At 50.6% G+C, this 15,717-nt stretch overlaps 1 protein-coding gene across 1 annotated transcript in view; it reads left to right on the top strand.

The window, feature by feature from the left end:
* Positions 1-15,717, top strand: part of SDK1 (sidekick cell adhesion molecule 1) — a gene marked incomplete at its 5' end in the record, with an annotated part of 365,000 nt that overhangs the window by 162,279 nt on the left and 187,004 nt on the right. The window contains 3 exons of the mRNA XM_007447090.1: positions 6,097-6,244; positions 7,172-7,312; positions 11,788-11,969. Of these exons, the coding sequence (XP_007447152.1) occupies positions 6,097-6,244; positions 7,172-7,312; positions 11,788-11,969 (471 nt within the window). The remainder of the gene's footprint in view (positions 1-6,096; positions 6,245-7,171; positions 7,313-11,787; positions 11,970-15,717) is intronic.

Genomic DNA, 15,717 nt, shown 5'->3' with positions numbered 1-15,717 from the left:
CCCCCCCCCCCCCACCGCCGAGAGGCCTCACTCTGTGGAGGTTGAGATTATTTGTGTGTCTGGGCTTTGACACTGTGTGTCTGTTGACGCGGTGACCATAATCTGAGGGTGCTTTAATATAGACAAGCGAATGTGATTCATCCCGCCTAACTCATGTCAATAACTCATTCAGCTGAACCCTGAAATATAGGTCAGAGTCTCTGAAAAACTTGAAAATAATTACACAAAGCACTTGAAAAATCATGAGAATGGTTTAGAAAACAACTGTAATATTGACCTGTACTTGTTTTGTTTCATGCTTTTCTCCTACTCTTTATTTCCCAAAGAAAATGTTTGTTAATGAACTTATATTACTTTTTTCGTGAGATACATACATATATATGTGTGTATATGTATAAAAATAAAATTTACCTTTTTGTATTACTCTATGGACGTACAGTTCTACAGGATAGACCCAGGTTTTATAGCTTATGTAATTTTGGAGCTTTGGTTAAGAAAAACCATTCAAAGCTGCAAGTACCCCTGCTGGGACCTTGGGCAGGGCCAGCACAGATGGGAGCCAAGAGCTCAAGGTCCCTCTGGAGTGGGCACAGGGTCCACCGTGAGGGCATTGGGTGACCGCTGTTTGCAGCCCATGGAGGGCCCGGCCCCTTGTTTTCACTCCACCCAAAGGCAGCAGGTCCCCAAACACGAGAGGTCCCTGTGAGCCACGCCTGGGACAGCCCACCCTCCAGAGCTCCGACCCCAGAAGAATCCCAGTGGCTTAAATCCGGGCTTTCCGCACGCAGCTGGTGAGTGCCGTGCCTGCTGGCGTCCTCATACACCAGCCCTGACCTCTCCTCGCGCAGGACACCGGGGTGTCCAGTACAGGCCCCGGAGACTCCTGGCCCTGTCGACCCATTAACTGACTGGCCTTTTCCCCCCTCGGTAAACGTTTTATTTAGAACACCTTTTGGTTTACGGGATAGTTGTGGAGATAGAGGGCTCCCTGGACCCCATGCTCAGTTGCCCCTCTTATTAACATCTTGCCTTTGTGGGGGACATTTGTCACAATCAGTGAACTAATACTGGCATATGGTTATTACCTGAAGGCCATGCTTTACTCGGGTTTCCTCAGCGTTTTGCAGATGCCTTTTTCTGTCCCAGGATCCCATCCAGCACCACGTCACACTGAGGGCCCGCGTCTCCTTGGGCTGCTCTTGGTTGGGCAGTTTCTCAGACTTACCCTGGTTTTGATGACGGTGACAGCTCGAGAAGGCAGGTCAGGCGTTTTGCAGGATGCCACTCCACTGGGGTTTGTCAGAGCGTTCTCTCGTGGTTAGACTGGAGTTGGGGCTTTGGGGGAGGGAGCCCACTGAGGCAAAGCACCCTGTCCTCACGTCCCACCCCACCAGGCGCCTGTTCTCTGCTCGCTGCTGTTGATGTGGGTCAGGCTTTGTAAATGTCGGGGGCTGTAACTGAGTTTGTGCCTACGGTCGCCTTCTCTGTGGCCCCTGTCCTGAGTGTGCACTATCGGCCTCAGAAACCCAGAGCACTTGCATTCAGCGTCTACACAGCCAGCCCGGGGCGGGAAAGGAGAGTGTCTGATCAGTGTGACCTTGCTGGACCCTCGAAGGCGACGGCCCAAGAGAATAGCTCCTCTTCTGAATCACCTCTGTGACCGAGCCCTCGGCTTCCTTGCTTTAATGCTAAGCAGCTACAAGAAGTCAAAAAGAACAACATCGGGCTTATCCGGGAGTTCCCACGAGGTGGAAAGATCAGGTCATAGTCCGTGCCTCCGTCTCTCGGGTGTGAATGGGGCAGCTCGTACCTGCCGCAGGTAACTGTGGAGGTTGGATGCGCCCAGATGGAGGCGTCGCCAGTGCCTGGGGCCCAGCAGCTGCTTCCCCAGAGCAGGGAGGAATCCAGTTCCTACGGTGGGTCACGCACTCTTCTAGGTGCTGCTGAGGATCCAACAGTGAATTAAATGCATTCGAATGGGGTTTATCTCGTGGGTAGCCATTATTATCATAATACTTATGGTATTTATATTTCAGGAGACACAATATGCAGACAGTTGTAGCCAAATCAGCAGTGGAATTACAATTAGAAAAATAAATTTGCATCTTAATTTTCCACTTAACTCACTCTGTAACCTGGGGGAAGTTATTTCAATGAAAGAATGTTCATTCTCATCCACGTAAAAAAATACAAGGTACAGCATCAGTGAAATCATATATTTTCAGCTATCAAATGTACAATTTCAGACAGTTACAATGCTCACTGCTGGCAATGTAGTGACAACAGAGCCACTGTCTAAAAACGTTTCGTAGGAAAAGTGCTAAATACGCACAGAGGTACAGAGTATTCATGTATTTGGTTTCAAAAACCATTAATATTTTACCACATTTGTTTCATCAGTTCCCCACCTTTTTTGCTAAAGTATTTTAAAAGAAATCCCAGAGATTTTGTCATTTCATCCTTAAGTGATTCAGTAAATAGCTCGAAGGAGGACACTGTGTACCTATAACAAAATTAATGGAATCTTTAATAGCATCTTATACTCAGTGCACATTTAAGTGTCCCTCACCGTTTTTTTAAAAACGTCTTTTCACAGTTGATTTGCTTGAATCAGGATCCAGACAAGGTCCATCTGCTGTGTCGGTGGTTTTGTCTCTTTCGTCTCTTAACCGACTTTCCCTGCTTTTAGCCCCCCGCTGCCTTCCTACCCGCTCTCGCCTGGGGTACAGCCCAGGGCACTTGCTTGTTGAATGTCCCAAGTCGGGGATTTGGCTATCCGCTTCCTCCTGGTGTCACTTAACTGGTTCCTGCATCTTCTTTATTGCCCAGACACACTCAGCTTTTGGTTTTGTGTGCTTTCTTGGGGTGTGTGTGTGAGTGTCGGCACTTCCCGGGTGCTTCTGGATACCCCGTACCTCGTCTCACAGGGCAACGCTGGAGGCCCAGCTGCTCTGTTCTCAGTGATGTTGGACCATCCAGGAGCCTAGGCGGCGACAGCCCGTAAGGCTTGGGAGGAGTTATTTAAACTTCCTGAGTCTTGATTTCTCCGTCTGTTAAGAGGAGAGATAATACCTCCTTCCCAAGAGGACTCGTGTGGTTACAGATGTGAAAGTACTTTCAGACTTCAAACAGCTGCCCAAATGTTAGGTATTAATAATAATAATGGTTCTTTTGGCAATGAAGAAAATTTTCTTTGAAAAGTATTTTCCTTCCTCAAGTACCTTTAATTGAGGAAATGGTGATGCTCTTTTTTTTTTTTTTTTTTTTTAAATCGAAAAAAGCTTCCAGTACATTTGGGAAGATGGAAAGCCACCAGCTTTTTAACCAACAGACAGAGTGGAGGAGTGATTAACGCCTTGTGGTTTCTGGGCGCCTGAAGCCAAGAGAAAGATTAGTGATGCCCGTCTGTGGAGCAGAGGTTTGTTTAATAGCCTGGCCGGGGAAGACTAAAATCCCTTAGTCTTCTAGATTAGAGGAGCAAGGGGCATCCCCGAAGGGGTGCACAAAAGCTATTGAAACTTTTATGGGATGGGTTCCTTTATCTAAAGATCCTTCTGCATTCCAGCCCTGAGACAAGCATCTTGTAATACTCTTTTGTGAGGACTGGAAGCAGAATCTCTTTAAGGGATTTTGCCTGTTGACTGTCAGGAACAGACTCGCTATTTAAATTTTAACACTTCTCAGCAAGTCTGCAATTCCAAAGTCTGTTAGCGAGCAAATCCTTCCTAGACCCCTTTTTTTTTTTTTTTTAATTTGGTACAAATCAGAGTGCCCACGACATGGATTGGGTTCATTTATTTTAGTTTTCAGTTTAATCTCTCTTCCTGCCAGCTCTTTTATCTTCTAGTAGGAGAGGAAAACTAATGAGTAAAAATTCCTATCGATACAACCAGAGAACTGAGCAGAGCCCCAGGGTCTAGAGCAGATTAATAGGCCCCGTTGTCGAATCGAACTGGGCAGCAGCTCCTACTACTCAGGCTACACTTTCAGGAGCTGTTTACACTCTGCGTGAACAAATAAATGGCTGAGAGTCAGGGAATCGCGCGGGGCTGAGTTTGTGTGGGAGGAAGGGAGGGAGGGCGCTTGGGGCGGGAAGGAGGCGTCCGGGGCGCTTCTCTGCCCCTTCCCTGTGCGATTAATCGTTTCAGTCCACGGGCCCGACCACTGTCCTCCTGACTTTGCCTCTTTCTGAAATTGCCACGGTTCACTCTGTACCTGACCGAGCAGGTGAGCGGTGTGCGCTTACAGACCCTGTAATCTGCAGGGAAGAGAGGGGTGGAAGACGTGTTTCCTTCAGCGCGTGTGGCAGGACCCCCGCAGGAGCAGGCAGCGCTCGTGACTCAGAATAATCAAGGGGGGAGTTTATGAGGGCAAGTGGCAGAGCCGGGATCACCCGTGGTCACAGGGGCCAGGGGAGCTGCGGAGCCCGGGAGAGGGATTGTGCAGGGCTGTGCCGTGAGAAGAGCAGGGACCTTTGGGTGAAGAATGCAGACAGTCTGGGCAACCTCCAGTGAGTAGGCAAGAGCCCTCCCTGCCAGGCAGGCCCTCCAGGGCACAGGCGGGGTGGGCAGGGTGGAGAGGGCGCCTGGGGTGAAAACAGGACCGCCCGGCAGAGTCTCTGCCGGAGCCGGGCCTACGCCAGACGCATCGGCGCCCTTCCCTTGTTTCATACTCATCGGTCTCAGGAGTCATGTGTTATCCCCCTTGTGTTGTGTGCAATTCCCACCATTTAAACTCTTTAATTGTGGTAAACTACACATAGCATGAAATTTTCCATCTCAGCCACTTTGGCGTGTACAGTTCGGTAGTGTTAAGTACAATCACGCCGTCGTGCAGCCATCACCACCATCATTTCCAGAAGTCTTTTCATCTCGCAAAACTGAAACTCTGTCCCCATTAAACACTAACTCCCGTCCCCCCCTCCCCCAGCCCCCGGTGTACTCCAGGTGTCTCATTTAAGTGGAATTATATTACATTATCTGTCCTTCGAGGACTGGCTTATTTCACTCAGCATAATGTCCTCAAGGTTCATCCATGTTGGAGCATGTGTCAGAATTTCTTTTCTTTTCAAGGCTGAATAATATTTCGTTGTATGGATGGACCATATTCTGGTTGTCCATTCACCTATCGATGGACACTTGGGTTGCATCACCTTTTGGCTGTTATGAATAATGCTGTTATGTTCATAATGCTTAGCACCACTTCCAAGAAATAAGAAAGACAGCTTGATTTCCTACGGGTCAGTCCCCAGCACCCACATTTCACTTCACTGATAACTTGAAAATGTAGTTCAGGGTCATAGCAATTCTGAGTGGAACTGACAGAGGGCACTTGCTCATCCCAGGGCATCACTGCACGAAATGATTGGGCCAAAAAGCCTGTTTAAACTCTATAGAGAAAGTCCCACTAAAGTGGAGGAGCCGACAGAACCTTCTGAAGCCTTGCAGGCAAGAGCCCACTTGGCTGACAGAGTCACTCTTCCGCGCCTGCCGGAAAGCTGGGAGCAAAGATATTCTAAACTCGCTGTGAATTTCATTCCATGTCTCTCCAGCCAGAGCCGCTCAGGGGTGTGGCAGTATAATGAGTTGCCACGCAGATGGGTTGCAGAATGCACAGCCCATCTGTCTTTATCATGCTCATTTCCTCTTTTATTAAAATGTTAATGACTATAGGTTTTATTTATCATTTGGTGACATGTGCAGCATCCTTTTCTGGGAGACAAATCTGCAATCTGCCATGTGAGCTGACAGAGGACTTCCCGTTACATATTGAACACAGGAATGAGGAATATTGGGCTCCATTTAAACTGCCGTTTGCAGGTTGAACCAAAAAAATCCCTTTACCTGTTGACAACAGCATGGGGTTAACAGGAGGCACGCTGGACTCGGCGTGGGAAACCCGAGTTCAAAGCCGGGCTCACTGGTTACTCACCACGGGACCATGAGCCTCGGTTTGCCCATGTGTTCAGTGGAGCCAACCACTCCACCTGCCTTGGTAAGCAGATGAGCTAGTCTGTGGGGATGCACTTTGCATTCACCTATTGTCATTCAGACATGTGCTTGTAGAGGCCTGACCTTGTTTTGCTCCTTCTTTCAGACTCTCCGTGGAAAGTGCACCTGTCACACGTTGGCCCCGAGATGACGGGCGTCACCGTGCGTGGCCTGACCCCGGCTCGTACCTATCAATTCAGGGTGTGCGCCGTGAACCAAGTGGGCAAGGGCCAGTACAGCGCAGAGACGAGCAGGTGTGTGACACGCACCCCTTGGAGAGGCACAGGGGAGCAAGGAAGCATCGAGTTAGGCCATCAGCCACCACCCCTTAGTCATATGGGGGGAAGCAGAGAGGAAGCACAGTGGCTCGCCGGGCTCGCCGGGGCGTCCTTAATTGCCGAGGGGAGTTTCTTAGGCTTCTGTGGTGCTCTGGCTGTGCCAACATAAATCATTCCCAACCACACAGCCCTCGGTTTACGTGAGATTAAGAGCTTGCGGTGTTTCCATGCCCTTTGTGTACCTGACTGCCAGCAAGGTGGGAGCTGGTGCCCCCGTCTTGACAGGTAAACACTGAGCAGGTGTCGGCAGGAAGCCAAGTGAGCTCTGGCGTTTCCCTGGTGGTCCTGATGCTGTCCCCCGCACCAGCCCCACCTCCCCAGGCCAGGCGGCTGCTTTCAAGCCTGTTCAGATGTGACGTGGGGAAAGGGCTTCATCCTGTCTCAGTGTGCCCTCCCCAGCCAACCTGAGCTCTCAGTGGGCTTGTGCTTTAGAAGAGTTGAGAGACCTAAATGACTTCGTCCAAAATGTGGGAGTTTGACATGAGAGATACTGAAAGAGCCAGAGGAAACAATCGGGAAGGAGCCTCGGACTACGGCCTGTGAGCTGCCTCACTCACACCTGTGATCCTTTAAGGAGCGGAGGTACCACGGGCCGTTCAGACAGAATAAGGTCACCTCCCACACCTTTCTTGTTGCTTGCTGAACTGATTTTTCTGTTACGTTGATTTTTTGTAACTATTTCATGCACATCCTTTCAGTTTGATCAGCTGTGCGTTTTGCTTTCTTCATTGCTTGATTTGAGTAAATAGTTAGGCTCAAGATTCAGCAAGGTAGAGAATGCGAGCGAGGACCCTTCGCTTCCGGGGCTGACCTGTCTTCCCCTCCTGGGCTTCTTTTTCTTAGGTTGATGCTCCCTGAAGAGCCACCCAGCGCTCCCCCGAAGAATATAGTGGCCAGTGGGCGCACCAATCAGTCCATCATGGTCCAGTGGCAGCCGCCTCCAGAAACAGAGCACAATGGGGTGCTGCGTGGGTACATCCTCAGGCAAGTAGCCAGTGGTCGGCCGTTTTTAGACTGTCCTTATACAGCGTCAAGTGTCTGTTTTGCTCAGGTCGCAAACTCAAATGTCTGTAGGAGCCGAACAGTAATCGAGAGACTCAGGCCAGCAGCAAAACTCTAGGGCCTGGTGGAGACAGCAGCAGACAAGTGAGAACAGCCGCCTGTGGGCAGCCTCACCGGACGGTCTCTGCAGTCCGGCCGTGATGCGCACGTGCAAGAAACCGCTATCGGGGTCGCATTTTGGCAGAAGAATGGAGGGGAATATTATGGGTTGGGAGCAAGGTGTGCTTATTCCTTGTAAATCCTTTCACTCTTAAGTTTTTACCAGGGGCATGCATTGTTAAGTATAATCATTTTTAATTAGTAATGATGCGGTTGATTTAATTGTAAGCCAGTTTTGGCCATGCTAGCGCGTTGTTCAGAATTGCCAGGTTTTCCACTGTTACAAAGGAATTTTAAAATCCAGCTTTTTACACACATTCTCACCGTTTTTAAAAACTGGGAATGAAATCAATATATTTTGAAACACAGGGCAGGCCAGACCCTCACAGCTACAGAACAGATGTGGCCCAAGAGCAGCCGGTTTGCTGTCTCTGCCCCCGTGGGGAGGGGCGTTAGGCTTCTGAGCACATTGAGTGAACTGTACCAGCACCGGCTGGGTTGACAGAAGGAACCTGCTTTGCCAAAACTACTGCTAATTTTAAGATTGCAGCAAAAGTGATCATTTGAGTGGTTTGTTGACACAGGTAAAAAGAAACAAGTAAAGCAGTATTCAAAGGATAACTATTAAACCTCTTCTAATGGACCGTGCAGCTGTGGCCGTTATCTGTTACCAGCCTTAGGGGGCGGGGACCATGGGTGTCCATCACTGCCGTCCTCCAGATGCCCAGCCCGTGCCCTTTCTAAAAGCGTGATCAGAAAATACCGGGTTAACAAAGGTCTTAAGTGGAGAAACATAGTCTCTTAGGTCAATGTAAGAAGTTACGCAAGAGTTGCTTCTTTAACTTTATCTTCGCATGTGGGAGATATAGCTCATTCCCTGTGTATTTACGTAATCACCCACTCATGCTTTCATACATGTTTATCTTTATGCCTGTGATATTCACCTGTCACAACCATTTCACCGCTATTTTGGAGTTTTTCCTCGAGCATATGAATTATCCTCTGAACACAAGCCAGATCATTATCTGCCTAAAGAGGTTCACGTACGGCCATCCCCAGGGGTGCACGAGGGCTGAAGGACTGATAGCACTCAGGGCCCCCCTCGGTTTCTGCGCCCCTGGCCGTCCTTCCCCGTTTCAAAGGGGACACCGCGGATCTGTCCCCTGCGGGCAGCGGGCACCTGTGGACTCTGGTCCTGTGGATGCTTCCAGACAATCCAGTTTCCCTGGAGAAAGCAGCCTGGTGCTTCCCCCTGCTTGAGGCTGGGGTTTTCTGTCACGTTCCTGCCCCTCAGTGCTCACCCCAGCTGTCGCCCTTGTTCCGTGTTTATCAGCTAATGAAAATAATTGGCCTCCCCTCCCGGACCAGCCCTTCCTTCCCGTGCTTGTCATCCAGGCCGCCTCTGTCTTTTTTTGAGCACGTGGAGGGAAAAGTTTCCTTGGGCTCCGGCTGCCAAGTAAGGACTTTAAAAGTCAGCCCACAGAACCAGGCCCGGGGCATGGAGTTTAATAATGAAATCTCTCTGATGTTACGAGGCCCCATCAGGGACCGCACATTTTTCTATTTTGCGGGATTACGACTGTTAAAAGGATTTTCTGTGATGGTATCAGTAGAGTCAAGTGCTGGAAAAGAGGGCATCTGTGTTTGCAGGGGCCTAAATCAAGAAAGCCCTAAGATGAGGGTACACTACCCAAGGCCTGTGAATATCCAAGTTTTCAGAAATTGAAGACCCGTGCCAAAATGAATTTGCTTGGAAACATTTCCGAATAATCCTCCCATCTGCAGATCAGCTCTGTTTGCAAGTGTGTGCCCTCTGGGGCACAAGTCTCCATGTCAGATAAACAGCACAATCCACGGAAGAACAAAATGGAAACAAATCACTGCTGTGGCTCTGGCCATAAGAATTAGTTAGAGTGTGCTCACAGTAATAAAATATTTATAATAATGGGCAGGGTGTTGCTTTGAGAGGAGCATAGGGGTTACGTCCTTTAAATACATTCTCCTGTTTATTTCTGTGTGAAAAATCATCTCGTTCTCTCTGAGACAGTCTCCTGGGCAACGTATCCGGCCAGTCAGAGGACGATGCCCTGCACTTCTGTTATTAATTATGACCTTCCCAGACATCCCATGAATGTGACAAAAGCACCCTGAGCTGCTGGTCAGAGTGGACCAAGCTGCCTGCCTCGAAGGGAGAGCTGCCTTCTCCAAGATGTGGATTCTGCAGCATGTCACACACAACCTCACACAGAGGGGCCTGGGAGAATGTGTGCAGCACGCTTGGTTTCTCATAGCTCAGTGTTCTCTCTTAGGATGCTTCCTACAAGAGCAGTGTTTCCAAAAGAGAGATGTTTAAGGGGTGCTTTACACTGTCACACCTCCTGTGCACCCACTGTTTCATTTTATCCTTACAACAAGCCTGTGAGGTGCCATCATTATTATGTCCGTTTAGGGAGGGGGGAAGCAAGCCTCAGGGACGTTAAGAATTTGCTTGAGGCCACACCCAGCTCATAAGGCTTCTTCCCAGCCTAAGTCTTCTGAGCTGATTGCTTTGCTTTTCCCTGGAATGTGTATCGGATGGTGGAGTGAGCTCTTCAGCAGCCGTGCCCGGCTTGTGCCATGTTGGTTACCCAGCATCCTGGGCACCAGTCACGTGCCACGTTACTCTGGGGTCTGGTGTGGGTGTGAAGCCAATATTTACCTGTTTCAAAATGGCTGTCTCATTGTCTCAGTGCCATTTATTTTAGAAGTTTACGTTTCGTAGATGGAAAGTATCTGGTACGCGGGTTATTCCACACCAAGCCTTCCTCCTGTTGTCCCCTGCCTGGAAGACAGACCCATCCTGTTATATGGAGGAACTTAACGTGCTGTGAATGGCACCTACACTTGGTGCAGGTAGTTCAGAAAAGGAGTGCCAGCTGAGTAGGATCGGAAGTTGATGGGCTATGAAGCACAAATGGGGTTTGATACCCTAACTTCCCTTTTGGCCCGTCGCAGAGCGCCGCTGACCATCGCCAGGGCCACTGCAGGGCCCGCATTCTGCTGCTCCTTTCAGGCGGGAGTCGGGGAGGCCTTGGGCCTTTGTGCTTTTCACAGCTGGCCTGCTCTCCAGCACTTCTGCCTCCTCTCCACAGTCCTCACCACGTACAAGTGGCCTGTAGCAGGAAGGGACAAAAGACTAGTCTCAGAAAATCCTGACTTTCACGGAGTGCTTTTCAGCCATTGTTCCCTCTGGAGGGCTGTTTTCCATTCCAGACCTGAGCTTCGGGGCTCCTTCTGCTGGTCCGCCTGCATCCAGACGCTCCGCCCCTGGGGACAGCGCAGATAACTGAGCGGGACTCCGCAGGCTTGCTCAGTGTCCGGGAGGGGCCTGGAGACCCCGGCCCGCTGCGGAGAGTGGACGGTCTCCTGCCGCCACTCTGGACTCGTGCTCTCTTCCCTCCCCCACTGAGCATCAGAGCCACGTCTTCCTGAGGCAAGAACCAGCTCTTGGATAGAAATTCGTGCTTTTGGAAGCTGCCCGATGACAGAGGAAGTTACGCCCACTGCACATGCCCCTCGGTTTACCCAGGGCAACTCACTTCTATACATGCAGTCGTGGAAAACACTCGCTACTCAAAACAACACTGCAGCAGCCCTTTGATTGTACAAATGGCAATGTCCTAGCTAATACGTTTTCTGTATCCAGAGCCGTGTATGTGTCGCTGTTTTAAATAAATACAACTTTAAATCTCTGCCGTTAGTCCACTAAAGAGCATACACACCACGCTCTTACAGGTCCCCTAAAAAGCCATTTGTCATACTTAGCGCCGGCCTAGTATTTTGGGAGGGTGAATGCCTTTGGAAAACACTCATTCTGACTCCGGGACTTGGTGAGCAAACCCAGCGGGGAGCTCAGCCCAGGGACACCGAGAGACCGCGCGCTGCTCGTTTCCTTCCCTCCCTCATCGCAGTCACAGGAGGAAGGGGTCGCTCAGACAGATTTATAGCCACACCCCGCTAGAAATCATGTCTGGAATTTTGGGCCTTAAGTCCCTGTACTCCCTGGACAGCTGGCACTTAAAAAGCGACCATCTTCCCTGAACCCCAACACAGTTGGAATGTCAGTTCCGTTGGCCCAGAGCTTATAATCACTGTGAGATTAGGCTGTAGCTCTTTAGCGGTTGAAGCGGAAGCACTGTCGTCCGACGCTGACCTCTGGCTTTACCCTTGTCTTTACTTCCGCCTTCCTCGGACCGTGTGGAGTGACTTCAGGTAAAGCCGGTTCCTTGCTCAAGTCATCTCCCCTGGGTCCGCCGCAGGTACCGCCTGGCTGGCCTGCCCGGAGAGTACCAGCAGAGGAACATCACCAGCCCCGAGGTCAGCTACTGCCTGGTGACGGAGCTCATCATCTGGACGCAGTATGAGATACAGGTGGCCGCCTACAATGGGGCTGGCCTGGGCGTCTTCAGCAGGGCGGTGACCGAGTACACCTTACAAGGAGGTAAGCTTGCTTTCTTCCCCCGAGGCTGCAGAACCGTCGCTGGGGAGCACGATTTGCAAAGTTCACCTGGAGCATGTTGGGAATAAAGATAGCGTCCAGTCCTCTAGGGAGTGCTAAGAAGGAGAATGATCACGGATTTAATTTCATCTCTGTCTATTCCAAAACTACAGCAAAACCACAGAAGGGAAACAGATACCATTCTAACTGCTTTTTTCTGGTTACTAAGGACAGGATGTATCTACACACATCCTTTAACTAGTCCACTTATTCTGTAAAAGGTCTGTGGGATTGGCTTTTCCTAAATGGAATAACAGTATATTTTGCCGTGAAGCTGGCCGTGGAGTCCTGTGTGAAACTGTGAATGTTTTGCAAAGAGGATGAGTATTTAGTACTTTGCTTTTGATGATGTAATACCATTATTAGTAATGGAATTTGCAACTTGGTGCTCTCCACCCCACCCCCAACCCCCGCTTTGGTTTACTTTTTCAGGTACATAAACAAACAATTTACTAAATCGATAAAAACTCTTCCCCAGACCCACCCCCCAAAAATGGCCAGGCAGAATGTCATAAAGCCAGTGGGTCTTACATTTATGTGCTAAGACCCAACCCCATTATATTTAGTTATTTCCACTGGTTTTCTGGAGGATCCGGGTCTCGGCGCCAGGAAGGGCTGGGCACTCAGAAACCTCCTCCATGTCTGCCTTTCACTTTCAAAGCTCTTAGCGGTAATAAATAGACCCCCTCTCAACACAACCAGGTGTGCCCCAGAGCAGCCCAGAGCCTTGCCCATGGAAGCGGTTTTCCCACAAAATCTGAAACCCTTTTTCGTTCAGCAATTTTACCCTCTCCTGACTCACAGGTGTGATTTTATTTGCTTAGGCGTTTTTATTGCCACCAGGCCTTGACCTTTTTCAAACGATAAGGTTTCTAACTGCCCACTTCTCGCCCCAAACCATGCCTGGGACCTCATGTTCCTTGATATTACATGCTGTTATTACCGTCCCTTATTGATCGGCTGTCTGTCGTCATCCGTAAGTCCATAAATCCCCCTTTATGAATTAAGTGCCGTCACCTCTGCGTTCACAGTGAATAGGAGAAATATTTCACATGCAGGACGACCGGGAAGGGGCTGTTTATCTGCTGGTGATTCTTGATCACTCACTGAAAAATGAAAGTAGCGGAAACCCTGCACAGTTCATGCTTGCTTTAATTAGTCTATTTCGTAAAATAACAATAAATTTGGAAACACTTAAAATGACAGATACTGCTGTTAGCAATCCCCATGGCTGTTTACTGTGGCTGCTTCCTCGGTTACCGGGGCGTTTGCTTCTGTGCCGCCACGGGCTCCGCTGCGTGGAGAAGGGCTGGGGGGCTGTGGAGCCTGCCCGGGGGGCCCGTGGAAGGTTGGGGGCTGTGAGTGACGTGATCAAAGCGCCGAATTAGAAGAGGGGCCTGTCGGTGGGTGCGGGCGAGGCGGAGGGGAGCTGAGGACGAGGCGGCAGCTCCAGAGACAAAACAGCCATAGCGTGGCTGTGAAGCGATGAATTCCCCCATCTCTGGCGCTGGCCATGAGGGGGGCGAGGGGCGTGTTCGGGTGCTGCTTCATGGCTTTCAGAGCAGCTCCACAGGCCTTCCCTCTGCAGTGCTCCCGGAACCCCACCCAGACTGCAGGGGGCCACTCGAGCCCTCCCCCAAGCGACCTGTCCGGTAGGACCGGGGCCAGCCCCTCCCTCAGCTTGCTTGCAGTTTATGGCATAGGACAGGACACGTTCTGCTCGAATTGAGCTGGTCTGAGGTCGCTCGGCCAACACACGGCGGAGCAGTGCTAACGCTGGGTCTTCTGAGTCGAGAGCTCTGTTTTCTGGGCGCCGTCAACAGCCTCTGCTGTCAGTGGGACCCACGCTCGCGCGGGGCTCACACGGGACACGGGACACGGGCGCGCTCGCACGGGGCTCATCGTCCATGCTCCTTGTGAGCCTTCCAGGCACCCACAGCTCAACGAGAGGGAGCAAAGCACGTTAACTCTGTTCTTGAATCCGCGCTGCCGCCCAGGACAGGACAGTCAGAGGGGAGCCTTAGACACAGGGTCGGGAAGAATGGGGGCAAGTGCCGGGGGACGTGCGGCTGGCCTGGCCCTGGAGCAAATGACTTGGTAAGCCGGGTGGGGAGCCCTCTGACTAGAAGGTGGTACGTTGGGAAGAAAACGGCACCATCGAGGGGCCTTGAGTAACTTAGGGAGATGGAGATGAGGCTGGGGCGCTTGTGAGATGTCTGCACACGCACGCACACACAGGCACGTGCACCATATGCACGCACACTCACATGCACACACGCACATGCACACACACGCACAGGCACACGCACTGCACACGCGCGCGCACAACGCACACACATGCATACGCACGCGCGCAAGCTCGCGCACACACCCCTTTCTGTACACGTGGCCCCAGAAACGGCCCTTTCCTGGAGTCTGTAAGGCCTGATTCTTACTATTTACTCCTTATCTGCCTTCGAGAAACACAGTAACTTTTTTGAGCCTCTGCTGTTTTCATTTGTAAAGCTGTGACATGTCTACCTGCCCTGACTGCTTTAAGGGCAGTTGTGAAGCGAAAACAAGGCAGTGCACGTGAAAAGGCTTTGAAAACGCTGAGCTATGATACAAACACCCGTGTTGTTGTCTGTATTCCTCCTTCCACCGTGACAATGACCAGTATGTGCTGCGGTATTTGAATGTTTCTGTACTGGTAGTTGTACAGAAAGAAATTTGGGGTTATTCTCTCTGCTAATAGTAAAATCGAGAACACACGTTCAGGAATTGACGTGAGCACCTACTGTGTGCTCAAGGTTGTGCGATGGGCCAGGGCAACGAGAGTGGAGGGGATACCTGTCTCATTGTCAAACCTGCAGGCTTGCAGCCTCGCCCGGGAGCAAAGACTGACATTTATGAGACCAGATCCAGAACTAGAACAGAATCCGGCCTCATTCACAGGGAGTCACTCCCCATTTGCCCACAAGATAGGCATTACTAACGGTGCCGTAAAAAGGCTTTCCAGCCGAGATGCCCCGAGGAGTATGCCATTGGTGGGAAGGCATCCCTGAGAAGGGGCTTTACTGGGACTGCACCAGGGAAGTAAGTGTAGCCGTCTGATTTGGTTAGGAATGGAGTCCAGCCGCTAGAAACAGACCCAAGAGAACCGTAGCTTAACTGAGGTGGAGGTGTGTTTTTATCTCTCTCATACCAAAAGAGTGGGCAGTGGGTGCTACAGGGTCATAGTGGTACCTTTATGGTCACCAGAGAGTCAGGCTCCTTCCTTTTGCTTTGCCATCATTAGCATTTGCCTCATGGTTACAAGCTGACTACTGCGATGCCAGCTATCACGTCCGCATCCTAGTAGGAGGAAGGCATGGGGTGTGCCTTGTGGCCTAGTAATCAAGTGTGCCCACCTCTGAAGAGCTTTCTTAGAAGTCCCATCTGCCGCAGACATATGCTTACAATTCATGGACTGTCTCTGTGCCAGAGAGCCTGGAAAGGGTCTTTCAGCTGGGTACATTTCTGTCCATTATGAAGGAAGGAAGGGGGAGGGGAAAGTGGAGGGCCGCTAGCAGTTTCTGCCCCACTTTGTATGGTGACTCCTGCTGGGGAGTCAAACCCAGAGGATGTATTTACACTCTCTATATATAAAGTTGTGGGACAGCCTGTCTCATGGCTGCTGCATGAAGAGGGGCTCCAGATTCTTCTTTATTGC

Source organism: Lipotes vexillifer, unplaced genomic scaffold (assembly GCF_000442215.2).
Source record: "Lipotes vexillifer unplaced genomic scaffold, Lipotes_vexillifer_v1.1 scaffold625, whole genome shotgun sequence".
Classification (NCBI taxonomy): domain Eukaryota; kingdom Metazoa; phylum Chordata; class Mammalia; order Artiodactyla; family Lipotidae; genus Lipotes; species Lipotes vexillifer.
The sequence above is the reverse complement of the archived record's forward strand: the minus strand, read 5'-3'. Positions and strand labels throughout refer to the sequence as shown.